The 23,570-nt window shown below is 39.1% G+C and overlaps 1 protein-coding gene across 3 annotated transcripts in view; it reads left to right on the top strand.

Annotated features, from left to right (window-relative positions):
- The window catches only part of DYM (dymeclin), a 382,124-nt gene that overhangs the window by 217,999 nt on the left and 140,555 nt on the right, over positions 1-23,570 (top strand). For 2 of the 3 annotated variants that reach the window (XM_067545393.1, XM_067545392.1), the window contains exon 14: positions 1,760-1,854. In XM_067545393.1, the coding sequence (XP_067401494.1) occupies positions 1,760-1,854 (95 nt within the window). Of the gene's footprint in view, positions 1-1,759; positions 1,855-2,383; positions 2,733-23,570 lie in introns of those variants that run through there. The other variant, XM_067545394.1, reaches the window with a different exon arrangement.

Below are 23,570 nucleotides of genomic sequence, written 5' to 3'. Positions count from 1 at the left end.
GTATCTCTCTAACGTGTATAGCAGACATGCAAACTACGTTATAGACTTCTGCACATTTCTTTTATTGCTGAAAATGTTGAGAATTTTTTGCAATAAAATTAACTAAAGCGTGGTGTGAATTGTATTGGAACAAAGAATTAAAAACCAAAATTCACCATCTATGTGGTCACACCAAACAAATAGATGAGACAATTGTATAGTAATGAAATTAACAGCACCCCATTAAGAACTTAAAACACACAATTGTCAGTAACTTCTATTTCATGAGATAACAGACACAATGAGATGGAAGGGAAAGGAAGCTGATAGCTGGTTGCAGAGTTTATATTGGACTAAATATAAGCAATACTTTGTCAAGTAAGATTTTATAAACAAGAATAAGAGTTTGTGAGCCATTTAACCAGTAAATGGCTTCTTGTAAATAGGCTGTATTTGGGCACTAAATTCTAAATATTTATCAGATTTACCCTCTGGTTTAAGTTAAAGGCTTTACTAGAATATTCAGCTGGAACCAGATACTCTTCTCCCCTACTCTCCTTTTTTTTTTTTTTTTTTTTTTTTTTGTCATGGGTAAGTTCTGGCCAACAATGCTGAATGAATCTTCTTGCTCACAAGAGGAGCTTTTTACTTTGAACATGGGAGCACAGGAATTCTATCTAGTCTCATTCCAGGCAAGGCAAGTGCAGGTTACAGGAAATGGAATTTTGAATATATATCTGACTTCAACCTATTGTACTGATTGTCATAATATACAGATTACTGGGCACTGGCACAATAAGTAGTAGAAGGATCCAGAGGCCACTCCATGTTTTCATCAATTAAAAGGGAGGATTCTTGGCATTTATTTGTAGCATTCTTAGGGAGAATAAATGCACATTTTATGTCTGAATAGGGAAGAGGAACTTCTTAATGAAGGAAATCATAAACATTGCTCCATTTTTTAGAGGGGTTGGTCAAAGATGACTAGAGATAAAGCCTGTGAGTGGAGAATCTAATTGTCTGCAAGAGATGAATGAATATACAGTGAACAACCTCTACCACACTTAATATGTATTACAGTAAATTAGTCCCTTCAATATGCTGCTTAAGATATTATCTCTTTCCTTGAAGAATAGCACAATCCATGTTTATGTGCCTCTCCCCTGTGTGCAAGATCAATAAATATATTATAAGCCAAGGGATTGTGGATTCCACAGGTTTATCAGTGCTATACAGTTTTCTGACTTTGAGAGAGCCAATGTTTAAACATTTATCTGGAAAAGTGGCAGTTAAAATGGGTTTCAGAAACTCCAGCTATACAGGAGCAGAATTTATGAAGTACCATATTAGTAGTAGTTGTGGAGAAGTTGAATGTTTTGAAATAATTAATAGGGTGACCAAAGAGTATTGGGCAAAAAGGGTTGGGTAAGGTTGGAGAGAATTGGGGCAGAGGTAAGGAGAGAGAATTAAAAAGCAATGCGGATTATTTTCTCTACCATTTATCAGCTAAATTCATGATTCCATTATATATCAACTTTGATTTTCATGTACAGTGAAATATGTACAAAAGACCACCCTTATTAGGCAAATTCATGTCTAAAGAGACCATTTTTAAAGCATGTCTAAATATACAGAGTGAAATTCTGCTCCACCTTCATTAGAAGACCACCTCTGTTTAAGCAACGGATGTTTGTTAGTTCTTTGAGTGGTTTCTTATGACAGGTCTCTCTGGTTATGAAAAGGACAGTTTGATGTGTTTTTTTCCCCTCTCTTCCAACAGGACAAATACCTTCATACAAATTGTCTGGCAGCCTTAGCAAATATGTCAGCACAGTTCCGCTCACTTCATCAGTATGCTGCTCAGAGAATCATCAGGTAAATATAAGCCTTTTAAAAAATATTTAAACTAGTCTTCCATCTAAATTCAGAGGGAAAAGGGAGTTGTATTTTCTATGACTGAATAGATATAAGTGAAATTGGAATTAAATTATACCAAATAAATCTTATTTCCCTTCATGAAGTCTGGGTTAAGTTTTGAGTAAGTGAAAAATATTATGGATCTTTATCAAAGAAACTCCTGATTTTTTTCTGTTCTCCATAGTGCAGCCATAGCAAATGCTTTTAAACTGGAAGATTTTTCAGTTGCTTTTTCTGTTATGACAAAAATGCAGTCGGTAACAGTTCTCCAGAACATTGCTAACTAGACTTTCAACTCAGTATATTTCTGCTTGTGCTGAAGACCAAGAACTTGATTTTTAATGTAGACAAAACATAGCAATTACTTTTGTTGCAATTACTTTTGTGCCTCTTTTCAATGGTCAAGTTCACTAGCCTTCCTTGTAACAAGTGAGTTAATATCAGATCATGTTCTAATAAAAAGGCTATTGCTTTCATAAAATCTTAGATATAGAAGATGGGAAGGACCAAGTTACACTAGTTCCAGAGGCAACCGTGTAATTGCAGATAATGGTGTGGGATGCGTCCACATTATTTTAGCAGCTGATGTGCTCCAAAGGAAACCAAAGGAAACCAAAAAGGTCATGGCATTACATCCTGGGGAAAATTTTTATAATGCTTGGCAAATATAGATTTCATGCCAAAAATAAATTCAAAATATCACATATTTCTTTGATAAGTGTGTATGTTCTTTGTAAAAGTCTAGACTAACAAGAAGTACAGTATTTTCTGGGAGTTATTTCTCTGATGGTCCTTCCTCCTCTTGAGGTGCTCACTTCTATGTATGCCGTCATCATCTCCCTGCTTGACACAAGTTTTCCATTCACACATAATGGTTGCAGCCTATAGTAGTGTTCAGCTTGAATCTGAGCTCTCTTGCTTACTATGTTTACTAGGCCTATAACTCTCATTTTTACGTGTATCTGATATTATCTTAAATAATTCCTGGGGTGCTATTCTTGTTTATTTCCTGATTCCTAGTCTCTACAGCCAACATTCTTACATATGACTCTTTCATGGTCTCTAACTCCAACTTTCTAAGAATCAACCTGTGAAATAATGAGGCTAATGAATGCCTCTGAAAGCAAGTCTATATCACCTCAGTCCTTGGAAAACTTTGCTTACTTTCTACCCATTTCAGAATATGATATGTACAATCTCTTCAATATTCTGCACAGACTTGCCTTTCCTGTACTTGAAGTCTCTCACTTAATCCCTTTCCATCCTCCAACCCCTCTGCATTTCAAACAGTTGTCACTGTGTCTGCAAGTTACTCTTCATGCCCCACTAAAACCTTTTCTACATTGATCACTGGATCCTTCTGGCGTGCTATTCCCACCATCTTGGCAGCAGATCGACTCCCTTGTGTTTCTCAGATCCTTTCTCAAGACCCAGGCAAGGAAATATCACTCAGTTAAATAGTCTTAAGCATCTCATACACAACAATTCACTATGAAGCTTGGGGTTTTTGTATCCACCTGCATCCATCTTGCCACATATATTGTTGCTAGCTCTGAAATATTAGCCTACTTGCTTTTATTTGTATGTGAAGACTAATTGCTCTATAGTCTTATATGAAAGGTCTGATACAAAATTGCATTGTATTTCTCCCTCTCACATAAAGAAATGTTATGTATTTAAAGTCATGATGCTTAATGGTGGAAAAAACAGCAAAATTTGTCATGTTTAAATTAAGTGCACTGAATTGCATGTTGCATGGTATTCTTGCATTGTAAGGGACTAGTAAAGCCACATTTAAACAGTACGCCTAATTCTACTCATGCTAGAATAAAATTAGGAGTTGGAGCAACCAAAATAATACTAGCATTCAAAACCATAGTTGTTCAAAAGAGTCATCTCTTAGGAGCAGGAATCATGTTTTGTTCCATGTTTGTACAGTGCTTAACACACTGGGGTCCTGGTCCAAGACTGAGTCTCTTGGGTGCTATTGCAATACAAATAATAACAATAATAAGGTCAAAACCACTAGGGAGTGGATCTTGCAGGCCTTATTCAGGCTTCAGTGGAAGTTACGTCTGGTAACAACTGCAAGGACCATGCCAAAAGTCATGTGATAATCTTTGTTGATAATCTTTGGGGGCAGGTGAAAAAAAAACAGTTAGTCTGGGAACTCATTGAAATTACAGAATTCTGAACAGACTGTTTGCTAGCTGAGAGGGGATTGTTATTCTAGTGGTGCCTTTGGGGTCCTGTCAGCACTGGCGTCATGCTGAGCTTAGCTGAAACACAGAAGAAAAAGTGGCTGTATAATCTAGTTTCAGACAGGACACAACAAGTGAGTGTGATCAAACTAGGAGGGAAGTGAAGACCAGGGTAATAATAATAATAATCTAATGTTTTACACAGTTTAAATGTGCTGAGACAGGACCAAATATACCCAAATCATCCCTGACAGGTGTTTGTCTAAACTGTTAAAAACCTCCAATCATGGGAATTCCACAACCTTCCATAGACGCCTATTCTAATACTTAAGTATCCTTGTAATTAGAAAGGTTTTTTTCTTATATCTAACCTTAATCTACTTTGCTTCAGATTAAGCTGATTATTACTTCTCCTATCTTCAGTGGACATCGAGAACAATAGATCACCCTCCTCTTTACAACAGCTCTTCACATATTTCAAGATTGCTATCAGGTTCCCCTTCAATCATCTTTTCTCAAAACTAAACAGGCCCAGTTTTACTAACCTTTCTGCATAGGTTAGGTTTTCTAACCCTTTTATCATTTTTGTTGCTCTCCTCTGTACTCCGATTTGTCCATATCTTTCCTAGAGCATGGCACCTTGCGCTGGACACAATACTTCAGCTGTGGCCTCATCGGTGCCTGACAGAGTGGGATAATTACCTCCAGTGTTTTACATATAACACTCCTGTAAATATATCCCAGAATATTAGACCTTTTTTTGCAACTGCATCATATTGTTGGTTTATATTTAATTTGTGATCCACTATAACCCCCAAATCCTTTTCAGCAGTACTACTGCCTAGCCAGTTATTCCCCATTTTGTAGTTATGCATTTGATTTTTTCCCTCCTTAAACATGTGTATTGCTTTGTACTTGTTTTTATTGAATTTCATCTTGTTGATTTCAGATTCCCCAATTTCCCCAGATTTCAATTCCCCAATTTGTCAGTGGTTCTGAATTCTGATTTTGTCTCCTACCTCTGTCATCCGCAAATTTTATTAGCGTGCTTTCCACTCCATTATCCACTTCATGAAGGAAAATTTTGAATAGTACCAGACCTGGGATAGACCTCTGTAGGACTCCACAAGGATACATCTGCACAGATTGACAGCAAATCATTGCTAACTATTCTTTGAGTATAGCCTTCCAACCAATGATGCACCCACCTTATAGTATTTCATACAGACCGTATTTCCCTAGTTTGCTTATAAGAATGTCATGTGGGATGGTGTCAGAATCCTTACTACATTAAAAATATATCATTTCTACTTCTTTTCTCTATCCACTAGGCCAGTAACCCTGTCAAAGAAGGAAATTAAGTTGGTTTGGCATGTTTTGTTCTTGACAAATCCATGTTGGCTATAACTTATTGCCCTGTTATCCTCTAGGTGCTTACAAAATTTGATTGTTTGATAATTTCTTCCAGAATCTTTCCAGGAATCCAGGTTAGGCTGACTCATCTATAATTCCCTCCAGACCTCTTTGTTCTCCATTTTAAAGATAGGTACTATGTTTGCCCTTCTCCAGTCCTCTGGGATCTCACCCATTCTCCATAAGTTCTCTAAGATAGTCACTGACTGTCCGAGATAGCTTTAGCTAATTCATTAAGTATCCTAAGGTGAATTTTGTCATGCCCTGCTGACTTGAATACATCTAAATATTCTTTAATATACTCAGAGAAGAGTAGGATTGGAAGGGACCTCTGGAGGTCATCTAGTCCAACTTTGCTCAAAGCAGGACCAACCCGACTAAATCTTCCCAGTCAAGGCATTGTAAAGATGGGCCTTAAAAACCTCTAAGGATGGAGATTCCACCACCACCGTAGGTAACCCATTCCAGTTCTTCACCACCCTCCTAGTGAAAAATTTTTTCCTAATATCCAACTTAGACCTTACCACTGCAACTTGAGACCATTGCTCCTTGTTCTGTTATCTCCCACCACTGAGATGCCACCATTTCCTTTCCTGTTCTGGCTTGTGTTAACATTAATTGTGTTATTTATCTGGTCACAACCCCTCTAAGTAGTGGATCTACACTTTATTTTGTCTTTCTCTTACTTCTAATGTATTTATAGAACCTCTTCTTGTTGCCTCTTATGTCTCTTGCTTGGTATAACTCATTTTGTGTCTTAGCTTTTCTGATTTTGTCCCTACATGCTTGTGGCATTCTTTTGTATTTCACCTTAGAAGTTTGTCCATGTTTCCACTTTTTGTAGGATTTCTTTTTGATTTTCAGGTCATCATTAAAAAAAGCTCCTGATGGAGCCATATTGGCCTCTTACTATTCTTCTTACCTTTCTTTTGCACTGGGATAGTTTGCTGTTATACCTGTAATATTATGTCTTTGAGAAACTGTCAGCTCTGCTGAATCCCTTTTATCCTTAGAATTTCTTCCTAGGGGACCTGACCTTACCAGGTCTCTGAGTTTAAGTCTGCTCCTTGAAGTCCATTGTCCTTATTCTATTGCTGTCACTCTTTCCTTTCCCTAGAATCATGAAGTATATCATTTCCTGCTCACTTTCACCCAAATTGACATCTACTTTTAGATTTGCAACCAATTCCTCCCAGTTAGTCAGAATCAAGTCTAAAATGGCTGTTCCCTGATACTTCCTTCACCTTCCGAAACAAGAAGTTGTTCTCAATACATTCTAAGAACCCACTGGACATTTTGTATTTTCCCTCAGTACTTTTCCAAAATATATGTGGGTAGTTAATTTCCCATTAACACCATCTCTTGTGCTTTGGATATTTATTATTGTTCTAAAAATGCCTCATCCATTTCATGATGGTCTGTAGGAGACTCCTATAATGACATCACCCCCCCCCCCCTTTTTATTTTCAGTCAGAGACTTTCAACTAGTCTGCTTCTCCCCTCCCTCTGGACCTCAGAACAAGTGTGTATATATATTCTTGATTATTAATGCAACACCTCCTCCCTTTTTTTCCTTGCCTGTATTTCATGAACAAGCTATACCCCTATATACCAATATTTCAGTCATGAGATTTATTCCACCAAGTTTCAGTGATGCCAGTGAAGTCCTAATTTAGCTTATGTACTAATACCACAAGTTCTTCCTGTGTATTTCTCATGCTCCTTGCGTTTTTGTATAGACATCTAAGCTGTTGAGCAGATTCCCCCTCTGTTTTCCCTCTTACTGCTCCTGAGACTCTATTGAAATTTTCCATTCCCACCCTCTATTAAGGTCACTCATTTTTGTACCGACCTATGGACTTTTATTTCCTTGCCCCTTTGAACCTAGTTTAAAGCCTTCCTCACTAGGTTGGTGACTCAGGGTACATCTACACAGCAATTAAACACCCATGGCTGGCCCAGGTCAGCTGACTTGAGCTCCTGGGGCTTGGGCTGCAGGGTTGTACAATTGCTGTGAAGACGACTGGGTTCTGACTGGAGCCCGAGCTCTGGTACCCTTTGAGGCGGGGACCCTTAGTGTCCAAAGATGCTGGTCCCTCTTTTTGGTTAGCTGGACGTCATCTCTTCCCAGCAGTTCTCCTAGAATAGCATCCCATAGTCAAGAAAGCCAAAGCTCTCCTGTCTACACTATCTGCATAGCCATGCATTCATCTCCAGAATACATGTGTTCCTGCATGGGCCCTTACTCTTAATTGGAAGGATGGATAAGAATACAACCTGCAGTCCTGACTTCTTCACCTTCTCTCCCAGAGCCCTATAGTCACTGCAGATCCGTCCTGGGTCCTAGGCAGTATCATTAATTCCCACGTGAATGAGCAGCATGGTGTAGTGGTCAGAAAGATGGATGAACTCTGCAACCTTTCTGTAATGTTTTGGGCATGGGCTCCAGGCAGGTAGCACACCTCTTGCACATGATGTCAGGTCAACAGATAGATGCCTCCATTCCCCTCAGAAAGGTGTCCCCTACCATCACCACCCTATTTCTTCTCCTCTTGAATGTGGTGGCCATGAGCCTCCCAGCCTCGGAGGCAGGTGACTCCTTTTCCCCAACCATTGTGGTCTGCTCCTCTCCTCTTGTTGCCAGTACAGATTGGTTCTTGACCTCAATGGATGGGTGGGTAGTGGAGCACTGTCTTCTGCCCACTGTGACCAGCAACTAGTCTCCTCATCACAGAGCGGCCTGTTCTTCATCTCCTGGTGCCTCTGTACTCTGTATGTCATGACATCATATCACACATATATCATAAGTGTTAAATATTTGTAGGGATACTCTTTTTGGGGTATGAAGAAGAGGGATAAACACAATCTATTAGCCATGGTGATTAAACTCTGTTTCAGCACCAATGCGCCTCAACTGCTCCATGTTCTCTGGTAGGAATAAAGCAGAATTATATTTATATCTAGATTCTTATTCTGAACCCATCACCAGAATACAAGTGTCTGTCTGAAGGAAAATTAAGAAATTGTGGTACTCGTAATAAAAAGATACACTCTATGAGGGCCACAGGAAAGCCCTAAAAAGGAGACACTACTTCACAACTACATATTTTTTATTTTTGATGTACAATTTAAAAATAAAATAGCTAAGGAATGCTTAGCTTCAGATCTGTTTAGCCATACAATAGAATGTAGACAGTCATAATTCAGGCCTCACAAGATGCTCTAATAATTCCTTCTTTAATGTGAGAAGTAATTGAGTTTCCATGCAAACTTTTTCCTAATTCTCTTCTGAGCAGTGACTGCCAATTGTTTAAAATTATTAAGACTATTATCCATTAAAGACTGAGCAGAGAATATGTAATACACTACACCTAGGATCTCAATAAAATATAACTGTATAACATTGGAAAATTTACATCACATTCTTGCAGACATGAGAGTTGACAGATTTACATAAATATTTTCATTATGTTTAGCTGCTGGGGAATAGAAATAGATATAACAGATTATTTATAATAAAATCTAGGGCAGCACTCAATTAACATTGGATATATCCTGTTTTGAAGGCTGTCCTGCATTGTTTGTGTGGGGAGAGCCTTACCATCTCTTACCTGTTAGGATCCTCCTCATTGTTTATATTGTTCATTAATTACAAAAAGCCTGTTTTTCTACAATGTGCGAAGGACATTATCTGCCTCTGTCTAACTCTTTTTGTGTTTGTAGAGTTCTGACAAATGTAATGTCCAGAATTATACTGGTACATAACAGTAAAACAGTTGTGTAGGTGTGATTGTCAGTTAAATGATTGAACTACTGAAGCCATCCATATTTTGCCTAACTCTTTTGCAGGCTATGTATATTCACGTTAAATGTGCTGTTAGCTTATGGCCTGTGCTTACTCCCTTACTTACCTTTTTCTTCTCTGTTGTCAGTTACTCCTCAAGTTAAAATCAAGTGTGAAATTAATCAGACTTCCTGTATTATGCTTTGTAGAAGTACAGAAACTTACAAATGCATGTATTATTTAGATTTGGCTGTATGGAATGCTTTTTGTTTGTGACCTTTGATTTTTATTTTAAAAAAAAAAAAAAGATGTTTTATTTTTAGAAGTTTATCTTGGTGAAATATTTTAAACAGATAGAGCTAAAATAACCCACTGGAACTGAAAGCAAAGAGAAGAGGTGGGGTGCAGATTGAGAAGTGGAGTTAAATGCCTTGGGTAACTGGTATATAAAGAGTTTGAATTCACATTTGGTTTTGTTTTATAGCAGTCTTTTGAAGTTAATCAATCTTATAAAGACCAATCCTGCAATGTGCTTGGAATTTTCAATTCCTGTTTCTTTCAAGAGAAGCTGAAGGATATCTGCACCTTACAGAATCAGGATCTAAAGCAAAAAGTAATTTCAGGATAGCTTAATGTCTCACCAACCTCAGAGGTGAATTGTAGTAATGTGTTTTTTTGGGGGGTGTTTTTTTTTACACTCAACCTTGACTTCCTTCAAAAGGATTTTTGTGTATAGAAGTGGAAAACTTTTTGACTTGGCCAAGCTTTGGTTTGTTCATTTAGTACAGTACATGTTTTCTGCGAAGAAATAAAAACATTTGTGCAGCAGCAAGAAGTGTGTGATCTGAGCTGCTTATTAGGGCCTTGTTGGTCTTTGAATTCTGAAATTAATAGTCTAAAAATGTGGTGGGAGATTAGAAGTTTTTGATTGGTTAATAAAGTTTCCTAGTAGTGACATTACCAAAACATAATTACTAGCTCAGCACTCATTAGACTGTTGGCACAGGAAGATAAACAAATGGGTGTACCACATTGATTTACCCAATGTGAGCATTCCAGTCTTCCTGCCTATTTATTTTTTCTTTAATAGTCATTGTGCTAGAAGAAAGCTTCCTGTTTTATGTAACATAGCAATGGACAAACAGGGCAGAAATGCAGTGAAATTGGGCTACTCACAATCAACGGCACTTCCTAGGGAGTAGAACTTGAAAAGAAAATGCTCTGCTCTTCTTCAGGTAAATGCAGTCTTGTATTCCATATGGGTGTGTCCACACCGGAGCCAGAGAGCTTTGCCTAGCAGTACCTGTAGGGGCAGCATTCACACTCTCTGGCCATACCCCCTCCCCTGCCCATATTAGAGCAGCACCACCTCCAGCCCCTTCAGTTCCTTTTCATCATCCCTGAGTTGAGTTGGAACTCTGTGTGGTGTGTTTACCTCACATTTTCACTCTGTTTTCTTAGAAATGTTCTTGTATATAGTAAAGGCCTGTGCAGTGAGACGGTGTGGTCTTCCTCTGAGCCAGAGGGGGAGGAGCAACTGGCACCCCACTACCAGGCCTCACTTGACTTGCAGGATGATTGTCAAAAACAATTTTGGCTGAATTGCGGACAAGCCATGGAAAATTGTGGAAAAGTAATAATGGACCTTATCATTTGCAGTAATAAAAGTCCATTACTATTTTTCTGCAATTTTCTGCTGTCCGCCACCTGGGGCTGAGAATAGGGGCTCCTGCTATCAAAATTGTGGTGGAAGTCTAATATTGCAGATTCCAAAATATTGCAAGTTAAGTGGGGCCTTACTAATAGTAGTACCTTAGGTTTAGTTTAAACCAGGTTTCAAGCGCTGTCCTTGTGTAGGAGGGGCACCCCCAACAGCGACCCCACACAAGGTGCTTGTTGTATCATGGCAAGGGACACATTAAAGAAAGGCGCTCCATCTGCAAATCATTCACAAAGAGGACTCACGTGGTTAAAGACTTACGGTTGAAGCAGCACCTTTTGGAGCATCCCGTGAAGCCTGCTTCAGCATTGAGGCCCTTGTTTGATCAGTGGTTGCCTTCAGACCTGGCAAGTGATGCCTCCCTGTGCTTGGGCTCTGATATTTTCCCCAAGAGGAAAAGAGACCATTCATCCTCCTCTAGTGCGGTGAGGAGGAGATCTCATAAAACGAGTTGGGACCGTTTCAGGTCTTGGGAAGACCCCTCCTCCTCTTCTAGGAAGAGTGCTGCCTGGCACCATATTCCCTCTGGCATGTGGGATGCAGCAGATCTGTCCAACTGCTCCCCAGTACTATGCCTAGAGGAGCAAGGGCCTGTACCATTGGCTCTGATTCTGGCCATAGGGTGTCCATTGAGTTCAGTAGCAATGATGTCCACATGAGTGCTGATTATCTTCATGCTGACAGCAAGCCAGGTCGCATCCGACCTGACTTTGTCTCTCAGTCCCGGACTCTCTGCTGGTTCATGAGTTCTCCAGTGTCATGATATAGCTGGGAGGTGTGGGTTCCTTCAGAGATTGACACTAAAGGAGGGCCAACCACCCCCTGGTGGGTGGAACCCGGAAATCCATACCCGCGAGATGGGACAGGAACTGGAACTATAAGAGGTGGCTCCGATACCTCAGTTGGGGAACAGATGCTGAGGGAGACAGACGCCTCCTGCCTGCAGCCAGCCTCTGAGTCCATCAGAGACCCCTGCCATTCCAGCAATGGTCCCAAGCTACCATAGGCACCGGAGACGCCTACACCAAGGAACTGCTGGGCTTATCACAAGATGAGTATCCCAACGAGGTGGATGACGACCCTGGGTCACAGGTACACCTCTGGATGGGGTAGGAAGTAGCCCATGGATAGCCGACCACTGTCCAGCTGTGCTTGTGGTGGTCAGTGCATTTCAGCTTGAGCCCCACTGAACCAGTGGTGGAGCATTCCACCACTATTAGGGCCTTGGGGTGGGACACAGTGGAGTCGGGTAGGTCTGCGTCCTTCTATCTCTCCCCCTCTGTCACGAAACCCCTGGAGCGGCAGACATTCCCACTGGGTCAAGAGACCTGGTTCTCTGCTCAATCACTGTGCTAAAGGTACTAGACTGCTCACTCCCCCTTCCCTCCCCCAATTCAAATTAGTGCTGCAGTGTAGACATAGCTTAAGTTAGGTATCTATCAGTGTTCTTCCCTAAGCCACATTCAACTCCAGAGGAACTGCATCTCACACGTTGGATATCAGGTGATATCTAGCTTTTTATCTGGATAGAGTTAAATCTGTCTGTTCCTCACCTCATTTGTAGACCGAATGAAGAGTGAAGTGGTCTCTTCACAGACAATCTCCAGGTGGATAATTTCCTATATCGTGACAGCATACGAAGTTGCCCTCCTCAACGGACACAAGCTCTTTCCACTAGAGCTCAGGTGATGTCAGTGGTGTTTCTCAATGACATGCCTGTATTGGATGTTCACAAGGCTGCTAGTTGGTCATCTGTGCATGCTTTTGCAAACCACCGTGTCTAGATCAGATGCAAACTTAAGGACAGCAATCCTGCATTTGTTCTTTAAATAAACTCTGAGCCCCATCTCCTACAAGTATTGCTTGCGAGTCACCCATATGCAATAACCCATCTGTATCTACTCAGAAGAAGAAATGTTTACCTACCTGACACTGTCGTTCTTCAAGATGTGATGCAGTCTTGTATTCCATGTCCTGCACTCCATCCCCTATGCATTGGAGTCTGTACTTCCAACATTTGATATGAAACTGAGGGGATCAGGGCAGCACTGCCCTTATACAGCTGGGTGAGGGGTTTGGCCACAGGGCAAGAGCACTGCCTCTATGGTACTGACAAAGTTCTCCCGCTCTGGTGCATGGGGTGTGCACACCCACATGGAATACACGTCTGCATCACTTCGCAAAGAACAACAGTTGCAATTAGGTAATCCTTTTTTTCTGTGCCAGTGCTTTAGCCAAGGCTGCTATGCTTTCTAGATTAGCTTTCATTTAAGAAGCTAAATTTAGGAGCATATAAACAGATTCCTAATTTAGATTTTTTTTAAATGAAAGATAAAACTTCAGGCTAGCAGCCACCTCTGAAGCATTGGGGAGTATGTGAGATGAACAGGCAGAGCAGAGGTTGATGGGGCAAGAGGTGGTGGTGTAAACCTTATAAAACTGTTTTTGGACTGCAGTGTGTGTAACTTGGGATGGGGGAATTCATGACATGGTGGACATGATTTTTTTATGTAAATTTTCCCTTTTAATTGTATTATGCATAATTTAGGTATGGAACTATTTTTGGCATGGTGACATATTGTTACTTTTGAAAACATAATTTCAGAAATGTGGGCTTTCATTCTGTAATAATAAATTTCATGATCTCAGTAAGCCATCAGAAGAGATTTATCATATAATTCAGCCAGTACATTTATTATCACACAAGGTGTGAAATATTACTTTGAGGTTTATTATTATTATTGATGAGTTCCAGAAGGGTAGCTGTGTTAGTCTGTTTTTAGCAAAACAGCGAGAGTTCTGTGGCACCTTAAAGACTAACAAATATATTTGGGCATAAGGTTTCGTGGGCAGAAACCCACTTCGTCTCTGAACTCTCACTGTATTATTATTATTTTGAGGTTTTTAAGGTGCGGCTTGACAAAGCCCTGGATGGAATGATTTAGTTAGGGTTGGTCCTGCTTTGAGCAGGAGGTTGGACTTAGCTGACTTCCTGAGGTCCCTTCCAACCCTAATAGTCTATGATTACACTGTCATCCCAATTGCCTTACCATCTGACTGTAGGTAACTTTGTGTCAGACAGTGTACATTGCTGCTATTTAAAGATGTAGGATCTTGGGATTGCTACATTCTTTGGGACAGAAGACTATTTTTTACTATGTGCCTGTATGGCATGTGTCACGATGGTCATGGGAAGTCCCGGCTAATAGCCCTTAAGCACTTCTGTTATACAAATAATAAATAACCAGGACTTCTGATTTTCAGTTTTAACTGGTAAAACATCTCTGATATAAAGAAAATTAAAGAAAGAAATTGGTGTTTATCGAATAAACACCAGAAAAACACTGGAAATGGTTACATGTATCTAAGGGCTTATCTTATGGGCAATAATGCAAACAACAGGGGTGTGATTTCTAAAGTGCAATAATGTGTTCTCCATTCATTTGTTCATGCAGCACCTGCTGGTGTTTGTTAAATGTTCTCTTGTGCCTTTTAACATAGTATGGTTTGAAACAGTACTATGTTATTGTGCATATATTACTGTAGTGAGTAATGTGTATATAATATACATTACTTGTTACACTATATACTAAGAGCCCCGAAAGCCCCTGATTTTTGGACATCTATAGAAAATTTAAAAATTGCTAAAAATAAAACGCCAAAAATTAAATTAAATTAAACTCCAAAACCAGAAGCCCTATAAATAACAGTGGACCAGTCTTTCACGACATGGGTTCAGATCCAACTGTGAAAGTGAAATTTAGTGAATTCAATTTACTGATCTCTTATTTTATTATTTAACAGACAAATTTCCATAACACACAACCTCAGAGAACAGGATCTTTGCTCTTACACTAGTGTAAATCAGGAGTGACTCCTCTGAAGTGTAATTACACTTCTGTTAAATCAGACTGAAATCTGAATCAGGCCTTAGAAACTGTTGGAGAAAGCCAATGCAATTAAATTCTGACTTTCAAGACACTAACTTCCCTTTACAATTTTTTGTAAATGTAGCTGAGAATAGTAATGCTACAAAAACTTACAGACAATGTGAAGTACATAGTCTCAATGTCTGGTTCCCCTTGCTAAGATTTAAATAACCCCAGCCTAACCTGCTGAAGTATGAGACGTCTTTTATGTCCCTTCATTTGCCCTTCATATGGCAAACTTGGCTTTTAGCTAAGCTTAGCAGCTAAAGTTCAAGCCCCTGTATAGGGCAGGCTGGGGTTGAACTTGAGGTGTTAACTCAAGTTAAAAGCCAGATTGCTGTATTTTCATTACTATTTTCACCCAAGTTAATTAATGTGTTCTAGCTAACCTGAATTAAGAACACATCTTTGTTTTCAGAGTAAACATACCCTTAGTTTCATGAATCCACATGTAGTGGCTTATGTCAGAGAAATACAGAAACAATACATGAAGGTCTCGAGGTCATAAAAAAAAAAAGCCATATGCTGGTGGCATTAGTAGTTTGCTGACCTAGTTCAGCAGTAGGGAGTTTGATAAGCTGATCAGCTAGTCCATTATTGGGAGGTGTCACTGCAATTAGTAGAAAGTAATGTAATAAAATGAGGATGCTATTGTTAAAATGGGGGAAAGAATATATTGATAAGACATTGAAAAGGGGCACAAATATCTCTTTGATATCTTTGCAAAGTAAAATGTAATTAAATTGATTGGTGAATGAGTGAAATACTCTTCTTCTGTAATTTTAACCATGAAATTGCCCTTTAATGTCCAGTTTACCATACATCTATGTAGTGGTGCTCATATGAATTAGGATGGCATTCCTGCTGCGTTAGCTGCATCATCATCCAAAAAAAAAAAAAAAAGGAGCGCTACATGGGGTGGGCATTTCTGCCAGGTATGGAACAAATGGAGATGAGATTTTAGGTTAACATCAGGTGTTTCCAACCTGGAAATACCATAGAACCTTGGTTTAAGCCTCGTCAAAGCTGCTGGGGATTCAGAAGCGGGCACCTGGAAGGTTATTAATACTCTCGTTACCCATCTGAAGTAAGTGGCCAGTCACCATCACATCCCATTAGAAGGGAGTTCTGAACCTAGGGGCCTGGAGATCATAGGTTATAGAGATTGCCCAGCTGGATAGACTCTCAGATTTACTTTGAGATGGACTGGATGGGTATGAAACAGTATAGGATATATCCTGGCAAATACCTAGGGTCTGAATATCTCCTCTGGCTTTGAAAATGACAGTAGCCATGGATTTGGCCTGGAACTGTGGCAGAAGGTAGAACTTTGAGGCATTATTGTCTAATGGATAAAGCACTGACCTGGGATTTAGGAGAATTTGGTTCTATTCCCAGTTCTGCTATTATTCTTCTCTGTACCTTTGGTAAATCACTTCACCTAACTGTACTTCAGTTTCCCTTCTATAAAAAGGGGATAATGATACTGAGTTTTTTTTGTAAAGTGTTTTGAAATCTACTGATGAAAAGTGCTAGATAAGAGAGAGGGTTTTATTTATTTATTAATATCTGTTGCCAGCAGTTAGTCATGCTCCCTTCAGTGTGTTATGGTATAGCGGTCCTTACATTTTATTAATTGCTAGAGGTCTTGCTTCTGCAAATGCTTGAGACATAATACTGAGAAACAATCATTTGCTTGAAGGAGACCTGAGGCCAGAGTGAGAGCTTGAAAATGTGCTGAACTTTGGAAAACACCCTGTTGTCTTAATTGACCCTTTTTTTGTTATCAGTGAGAGTTTTGCCATTGATTTCACTGGAGCCAGGATTTCACCCAGCATTTCTAGGGGACTTGAAGCTGCAGTTCAGAAGCTGAAATTCCAGCAGCTGTAGATTCATAGATTCAGAGTTTTAAACAATGAGGGTAATTAGCAATTGGATCAATTTACTAAGGGTCATGGTGCATTTTCCATCACTAGCAATTTGTAAATCAAAATTGGATGTTTATTTAAAAAGATACACTCAATTCAAAAGGAATTATTTGAGGGATGTTCTATGGGTTTATGTTATACTGGATGTATTGTAGTGGTTGTATTGTATTGTATTGTAGATGATTGTAGTGGTCTTTTCTTGGAATCTATGAAAGCTTGCAAAATTTAGATGTCTTTCCTGTTGGAGATGAAGATTTTTTCTTCTTTTTCCCAATGTCAGATTACTGAGTCCTGGTAACTAAAGCCAAAGAGGTTTTATATTATATTTCTAAAGCCTTCATCCCTAATAACAAGGAATTGAGAGTGCAAATTTTCATTAGCTAAAACAAAAACGGGTTTTTTTAATCAAAAGAATTTGAAGATGGTCTGTTTTAGCAAATCCTAAAGGAGGGACCTAATCATATAATAAACTTTTAGTCTTCTTCGGGTGCTAATCTGTATTCATATTCCACATTAGGTGACTGCACATCCAGTGTGCACATGTTGGAGAATTTTCTAGTTAGTGGTATTCACCGGGGCACCTCTCAAAGGTATAAATGGGCAGAGCTGCCCCACCACACCCAGTTCCTTCTTTATTGCCTGTGGTATGTGTTAGAGCTTCCGTCGAGAACCTTTTTCCTGCAGCTTTTACTTAGTTAGCAGTTTTCAATGTTTGTTAGATTTTTGGCACACCCTAGAGCAAGAAGGGCTCTTCTCCTTGTTCAGTTGCTGATGGTACCAACTGCCATTGCTAGCCACAGAAAATCACAGGGTTTTAAGAACTGCCCATCCTGTGAGGCTATTTTGTCACTTAATGATGGACACACGAGGTGAACTGTTTTATTTATTGTGAACATTCAATATTTAACATCAGGAACAAAGCTTGAGGAAGATACCTGACTGACTGACTGACTGTCGCTTGTTTTTCTGGTTTTTGCTGCTGTATAATTCCATACTCTCTTGAACCCCCAAAACTGGTGACATTAGTTTTCTCTCTGGTTAAATAGTGCTAGGAAGGAGGGTGGAAGAACTACCAGCAGTATGCATCTCCTGTTGACATAACACTTTCTCATCTTAAGGAAGGCACAGTTATGTGGTTCAAAAGTGGTTAATCTGTGTCCCATCATTTTACTTGGGATTTGCATGTCTAATCTTCAGCACAGTGCTCTGAAAATGTAAATCCTACTTTCTGATGCATCATTTCAATTAAAAATGAAGTTGACCTTCTGTGTTAATGATTGCCTTAAACAGGGTTTTCTCTGAGCTTTAGAAAAAGAAAACAAACACAAAAAAGACATTTCAGTAGAATGTTAGGAACCATTCTGTCATTATTCCAGTAGAACCTTAGAAACAGCAGTCCTTTCAGACCAGATCTTCTCAGACTGTCCTAAATGAAACATATTTATAGAATCATGAACCACATTCTGTAACTATGGAAAAAAAGAAAGAAAGAAAACTGATGATTTGCTTGAGCTTGTCTGTCGTCTCCAGTTAGGTGGTAATTTGATTGTTGACTATTTCTGCAGTATCAGCAAGGAGTTCTGACACATACTGCATGTGGTCTTACTTCAGGTCTGACACACAATGATTCCTGTTATGAATTTTCTTTTTGGGAATGAAAATCTGATCTAAATTAAATATTGAGGCTTCAGGAATCATCTCTTACCATCTTAATTAAAGACTATTACTGCTCTATATAAAGAATAGCACACAGTAAAATATTTACCTGCTTATAAAATATGATTTGTCTTATGAGGTTTGTTCTCCACTCTTCACACTTTACTAATGGCATTATTTTTATTGCAACATTGCAGTACAGTGATCTAATCACTGTGTCTAAGGGTTATGGAGAGTGTGGGTAATCCAGAATCAGGATAGATATCTGTGAGGAAGTAGCTACTGATGAGGAAATAAAACAGGGTGATAGCTTTCCCAAATAAGCTGTATCAGTTGGTGTCTGAGTGCTATAGCTTCCATCCCAAAGAAACCTACTCCACCCCCAGGAATGTGGAATTCTGACTCTAACCTCAACTTTATCCTAAGGATCCTGGCGGAGGATGGAATCTTAAGAGCAATCTCAAATGAGAGAAGTCTGGGTCTTTTCATCCAAGAAATCTACTAACTCCACATGCTTACATCTCAGCTTGCCAAGTCCCAAAAGGTGGAATATTGGCTTTTAAAATCTCTAAAATCTTTTAAAAATCTAATGCAGATTTAAATGAGGGGGGTGAAGATGCTATAGCTACAGAGGAAAGACACTTGAAATGATGTAGGATTTGACCATTACAACATGCATTAAGTTTTCTATGTCTTTTGTGTGGTGGAAATAAACTTAGGTCGGCAATGAATGAATAAACTTGCAATGAGATCATGTGAAAAGGTGTTACTGATTTATTAACTACTTTTTGGGTCCCCAAATGGATCTTTCCCCAAGAGTCAGTGTGTGTGTTAGGGCAGAGATGAGAGGAAGTTGGTCAAAGAGGAAATGGCTTAGAAAAATAGTTCTAAAGTCTTGTCAGGTGACAGATGGAGGGCCCTCTTTTGCCGACCAGTTGGCTCAAGCAAAATACTTGTTCTCGTGACTGAGGATTTTCAAGTTCATACAGACTGCAAATTTGCTGCTTTGCACAAAAATGCCAGTGTCTGTATTAATACCAGTGTATTAAGCAACTCCTTTAATCGTCTGTTGAGTTTATGAATTATCAAAAGTATAGCCGAAGGATCAAAGTATAGTACATTTCAAAAGTAGCATTCTGATAGTAATATTCCTTAAGCTGCCCTGGATACAGTCCTTCTAAATAACTGGTCCATCTGCATGATTTAACTCTTTTTGTGCTTTCGCTTGAACATTGGTATCATGTAAACACCTCCTCTTGGCTCTTTCCTACCTTTCTTCTTAAGGGTCATCAGTTCCTTATGTCTGGTTCTAATCTACAAATCTTTTTTTAATGTGGACTCTGTATAATGAGAATCCTTTGAATAAATGTATGACTAGCATTTCAGTCTACCAAGGATAGCCAATGAATCACCAATTTGTATCCATTTTCCATATTCCTCCACAATAAATGCTAACAGTATAAAATAATACCCATCTGATAAGATTTTGTGTTTCTCCATTAGTCACATTATTAAATAAGAACATAAGAATGGCCATAGTGGGTCAGACCAATGGTCCATCTAGCTCAGTATCCTGTCTCTGACAATGGCCAGAGCCAGATGCTTCAGAGGGAAGGAACAGAACAGGGCAATCTTGAGTGATCCATCTACTGTCATCCCAGCTTCTGGAAGCTGGAGGTATAGGGACATCTGGAGTTGCATCTCTGACTATCTTGGCTAATACCTATTGATGGACCTATTCTCCAGGAACTTAGCTAATTCTCTTTTGAACCCAGTTTGCTTTTGGCCTTCACAACATTCCATTGACTGTGTTGTGTGAAGAAGTACTTTCTTTTGTTTGTTTTAAACCTCTTCCTATTTCTTTCCTTAAATAGGTATCTGCTGTGACAAACGGCCTGTTTCTTCAGAGTGTGGGAATTTGTTCATTATGTATTAGCACAGGTCATTCCTTTTCTAGAATTTAAATAATATTCTGCATTGCTATGGGTCTTTTCCTTCCAAGACTTCAAAATGCTTGCCAGTCACTAATTAATTAAGCCTCACGTCAGCCCTATATGACAGATAAAAATAAAGGGATCAGAAAAATACTCACCCATAGAATGGGGTGTGTAAACTGTTTAGGAATGTACAGTGAAGTTACCTGATAGTTTAGGACAGGAAGTGAAGAAAAATCCAGTATTCAACTCCTAGCCTAACCTATAATTACTGTGGTTTGCCCAGCACACTAGGAATTAATACTCTCATTTTTAACACCCTCTCCCCCCCAAAAAAAATAATAAAATAAAAAAGTGCCATGGAATCTTTTCATGATCACAGATTGTCAGGACCTTGATTTTTACTTCTCATCCAAAAGAGAGCATTTCCAGCAATGTCTCCTAACTTCATGCCAGGGCACTGATTTGGTGTTGATTCCAAAGAAGCAGTGCTCCCTACTGAATTCTCAACACCAATTTTTGCAGTATCTGAATTGGGCTGACTGTGCTTAACATGTGAGATTAATGAGGCAGAGTAGCAAAAAAGAAGTCTGTACACCAACAAGCATGCATTAAACTTTTATATCATTCTCAGTGCTAAGACACCATTGCTAATATGCATTAGGTGCAAGATAAAAGAGGTGAGTATTATATGTAAATGAGAATTTTGACCAGAAATTGTATTTAGTATAATGTACATTCCTATTTCCAAGAAGGCCTACATAACTTTGAGCAATCATGCTGTTATGCCAATTCCAGTGGCTGGATGATGGTGTTTATGGCATGTATATGAGAAAAATAACCATTATGTGAGTTGATAGTTTATAAACCATGGAAAAAACTGACTGTTTTGCACTTGTGGGTATCATTAAACATGAGTCCATGCCAATGTGCGATTATTTGTTTCCATAGTAACAAAAATACTTCATTTTGGGGAAGGGAAAACAAGACAAGCCTGAAAAACAGAAATGTAACATATAAGATGAAATGTAGTGTTAACCTAATATGTGAAGGTGTGGAACAACCCTGCATTTGCCCTTGGGAAATGATGATCTAATAGGTCATCACCATCTATATCCTACTTGGGTCTACATGATGTAAGTTTTTACTGTCCCTTCTTTTGGAAGGTCTGAGTAAGTGACTAATTGGTCATCCCAGAATATGGGAAATGTCCAGACATATGGCAATAAAAACATCATAGCACATCATCACATCTCCATACACATGTATATACTGTGGATGCCCGCAAACACCCAGGCATTGCCCATAGACACTGCAGATTTTCACTGTTCCTTTACCAGATACTTTTAGCTGGGTTTCCCATTGGGTCTCATGGCGGCTCGATGACTGCCTTTTGAAAAGATAAGTGATTAGACTGTTAAGCTCTTTCTCACTCTTCATGTAGCAGACAGTGTTATGTAGTATAGTTTTGCAAACTCTTCTGCAGAAACAATATGACCTAAATATTTAATCAGGCTTTGCAGAATTGGCTTTTTTTCATGGCTCCAGATTAATCTAGCTTCTCTGAGCTAATATGTGTGGCATGTATGTCTTGAAGACTTAAAATCAAAACCTTACATTTTCTGAGTAATTGTAAAGATTTATAGCCTTCGTAAAACCTCTCTGCCATTTGTTGAGAGCCAGATTATGAACTACAATAACCAAAATGTTAATCAATATTTGGAATTACTTCCATTTTGAATATGCCTGGATACACTGCTTCAGATTTTCTTGTGTTAACAGAGGGGGTAAAGCACAATATTCACTAAATGAAACACACTTTCAGTCAGTTGATTGGTTTGAGGCTGTGTAGTCATAAAGACATTAGTTCAGTACAGTTTGCGTTTGAGTCATCTGTATATTTGTTATAAAACTTCAGCTGGAAATATCTGCTTCTGATTCTTTAATCTCTTTTTTGAAGGGATAGAAATGTAAATAAATAAGAAGCTAAGCTGTTCTGTACACTTTGCTGGATTCTGGGACCCAGGTCTTCAAATCTATCCTTGAAGTTTGAAAAGAAAAGTCAGTATAAGAATTTCATGTGTTTAGCATTTTTATATTTTTTCCTTCATATCTCTCTTTAAAAAGGTCTACCCTATGGCACTAGGCTTATGTGTGATATTTGAAATATATAGGATTCATGATAAAAAAATCTTAAATGACTTCATCCAAACCAAAACCCAGCTCACAAGATACAAATTGTACAGCCTCCTTCATCCAAGCACACTGTTTCACTAAGCCAGTCATGAAGGACACGTGTCCAGTTCCTATGCTGTAGCCTATCATTCCTTGTACAAGGGTGACTGTTTTCTGTTGACCCACCTTATTAGCAGGTATTGGGGCATTGCATCAAGCTGGTGACTGATTCTATTAACTATTGTGACAAGGGAGGCTCATTAACTCTGCCTTGGATATAAGGGAGGTAGGACTTGCTTTTTGGGCATTGGAAGCTGGGATTTAGAACAGAGAGGGCATCTTCATTAAAACCCTAGGAACAGCCTGGCTTGGGAGAAATCTTAGTCTGAGGTTTACATTTTCTTGTTTTGAGCTACCACTAAAAACTATGACCCAGAAAGGAGTTAAACTCAGACTAAAGTGTGTGTAGATTCTGTCCAGAGGAGGGAGATAACATCACCTGCGTACACCCCCTAACACCTCCAGAACTTCAGTGAGTGACACTTGCTGAAAACTGCAGAGAAGACATTGCATTTGTCCTCTTGAGACATTGCTGTGCTAGCATGGGGGCAGACAGCTCATTTCAAAACTGAAAATAAAAACTGTTTAGAGTATGATGAAAATTCATTGCAGCAAGAGAGAATGAGTAGATACAACTGGGTTAAAAAACAAAACAAACCTTCCCTGCCACAGAATAGTTCAGCTGTTTGGGATTTTTGTAGACATTATGGAGAATAAACCTTTTTTTGCCTCCTTCAAAGCCACAATACACAATAAATGTTCTTCTTTGAGTGCTTGCTCATGTCCATTCCACTATGGCTGTGTGCACAGCTACCAGAACTTTTTTCCCCTTAGCAGATCCCATAGTGTCGGCTCCGGTGCCACCTGGAGCCCC

Source organism: Emydura macquarii, unplaced genomic scaffold (assembly GCF_026122565.2).
Source record: "Emydura macquarii macquarii isolate MOO-44397 ecotype Brisbane River unplaced genomic scaffold, CSIRO-AGI_Emac_v2 contig_1045, whole genome shotgun sequence".
In the NCBI taxonomy this organism is placed as follows: Eukaryota; Metazoa; Chordata; order Testudines; family Chelidae; genus Emydura; species Emydura macquarii.
The sequence above is the reverse complement of the archived record's forward strand: the minus strand, read 5'-3'. Positions and strand labels throughout refer to the sequence as shown.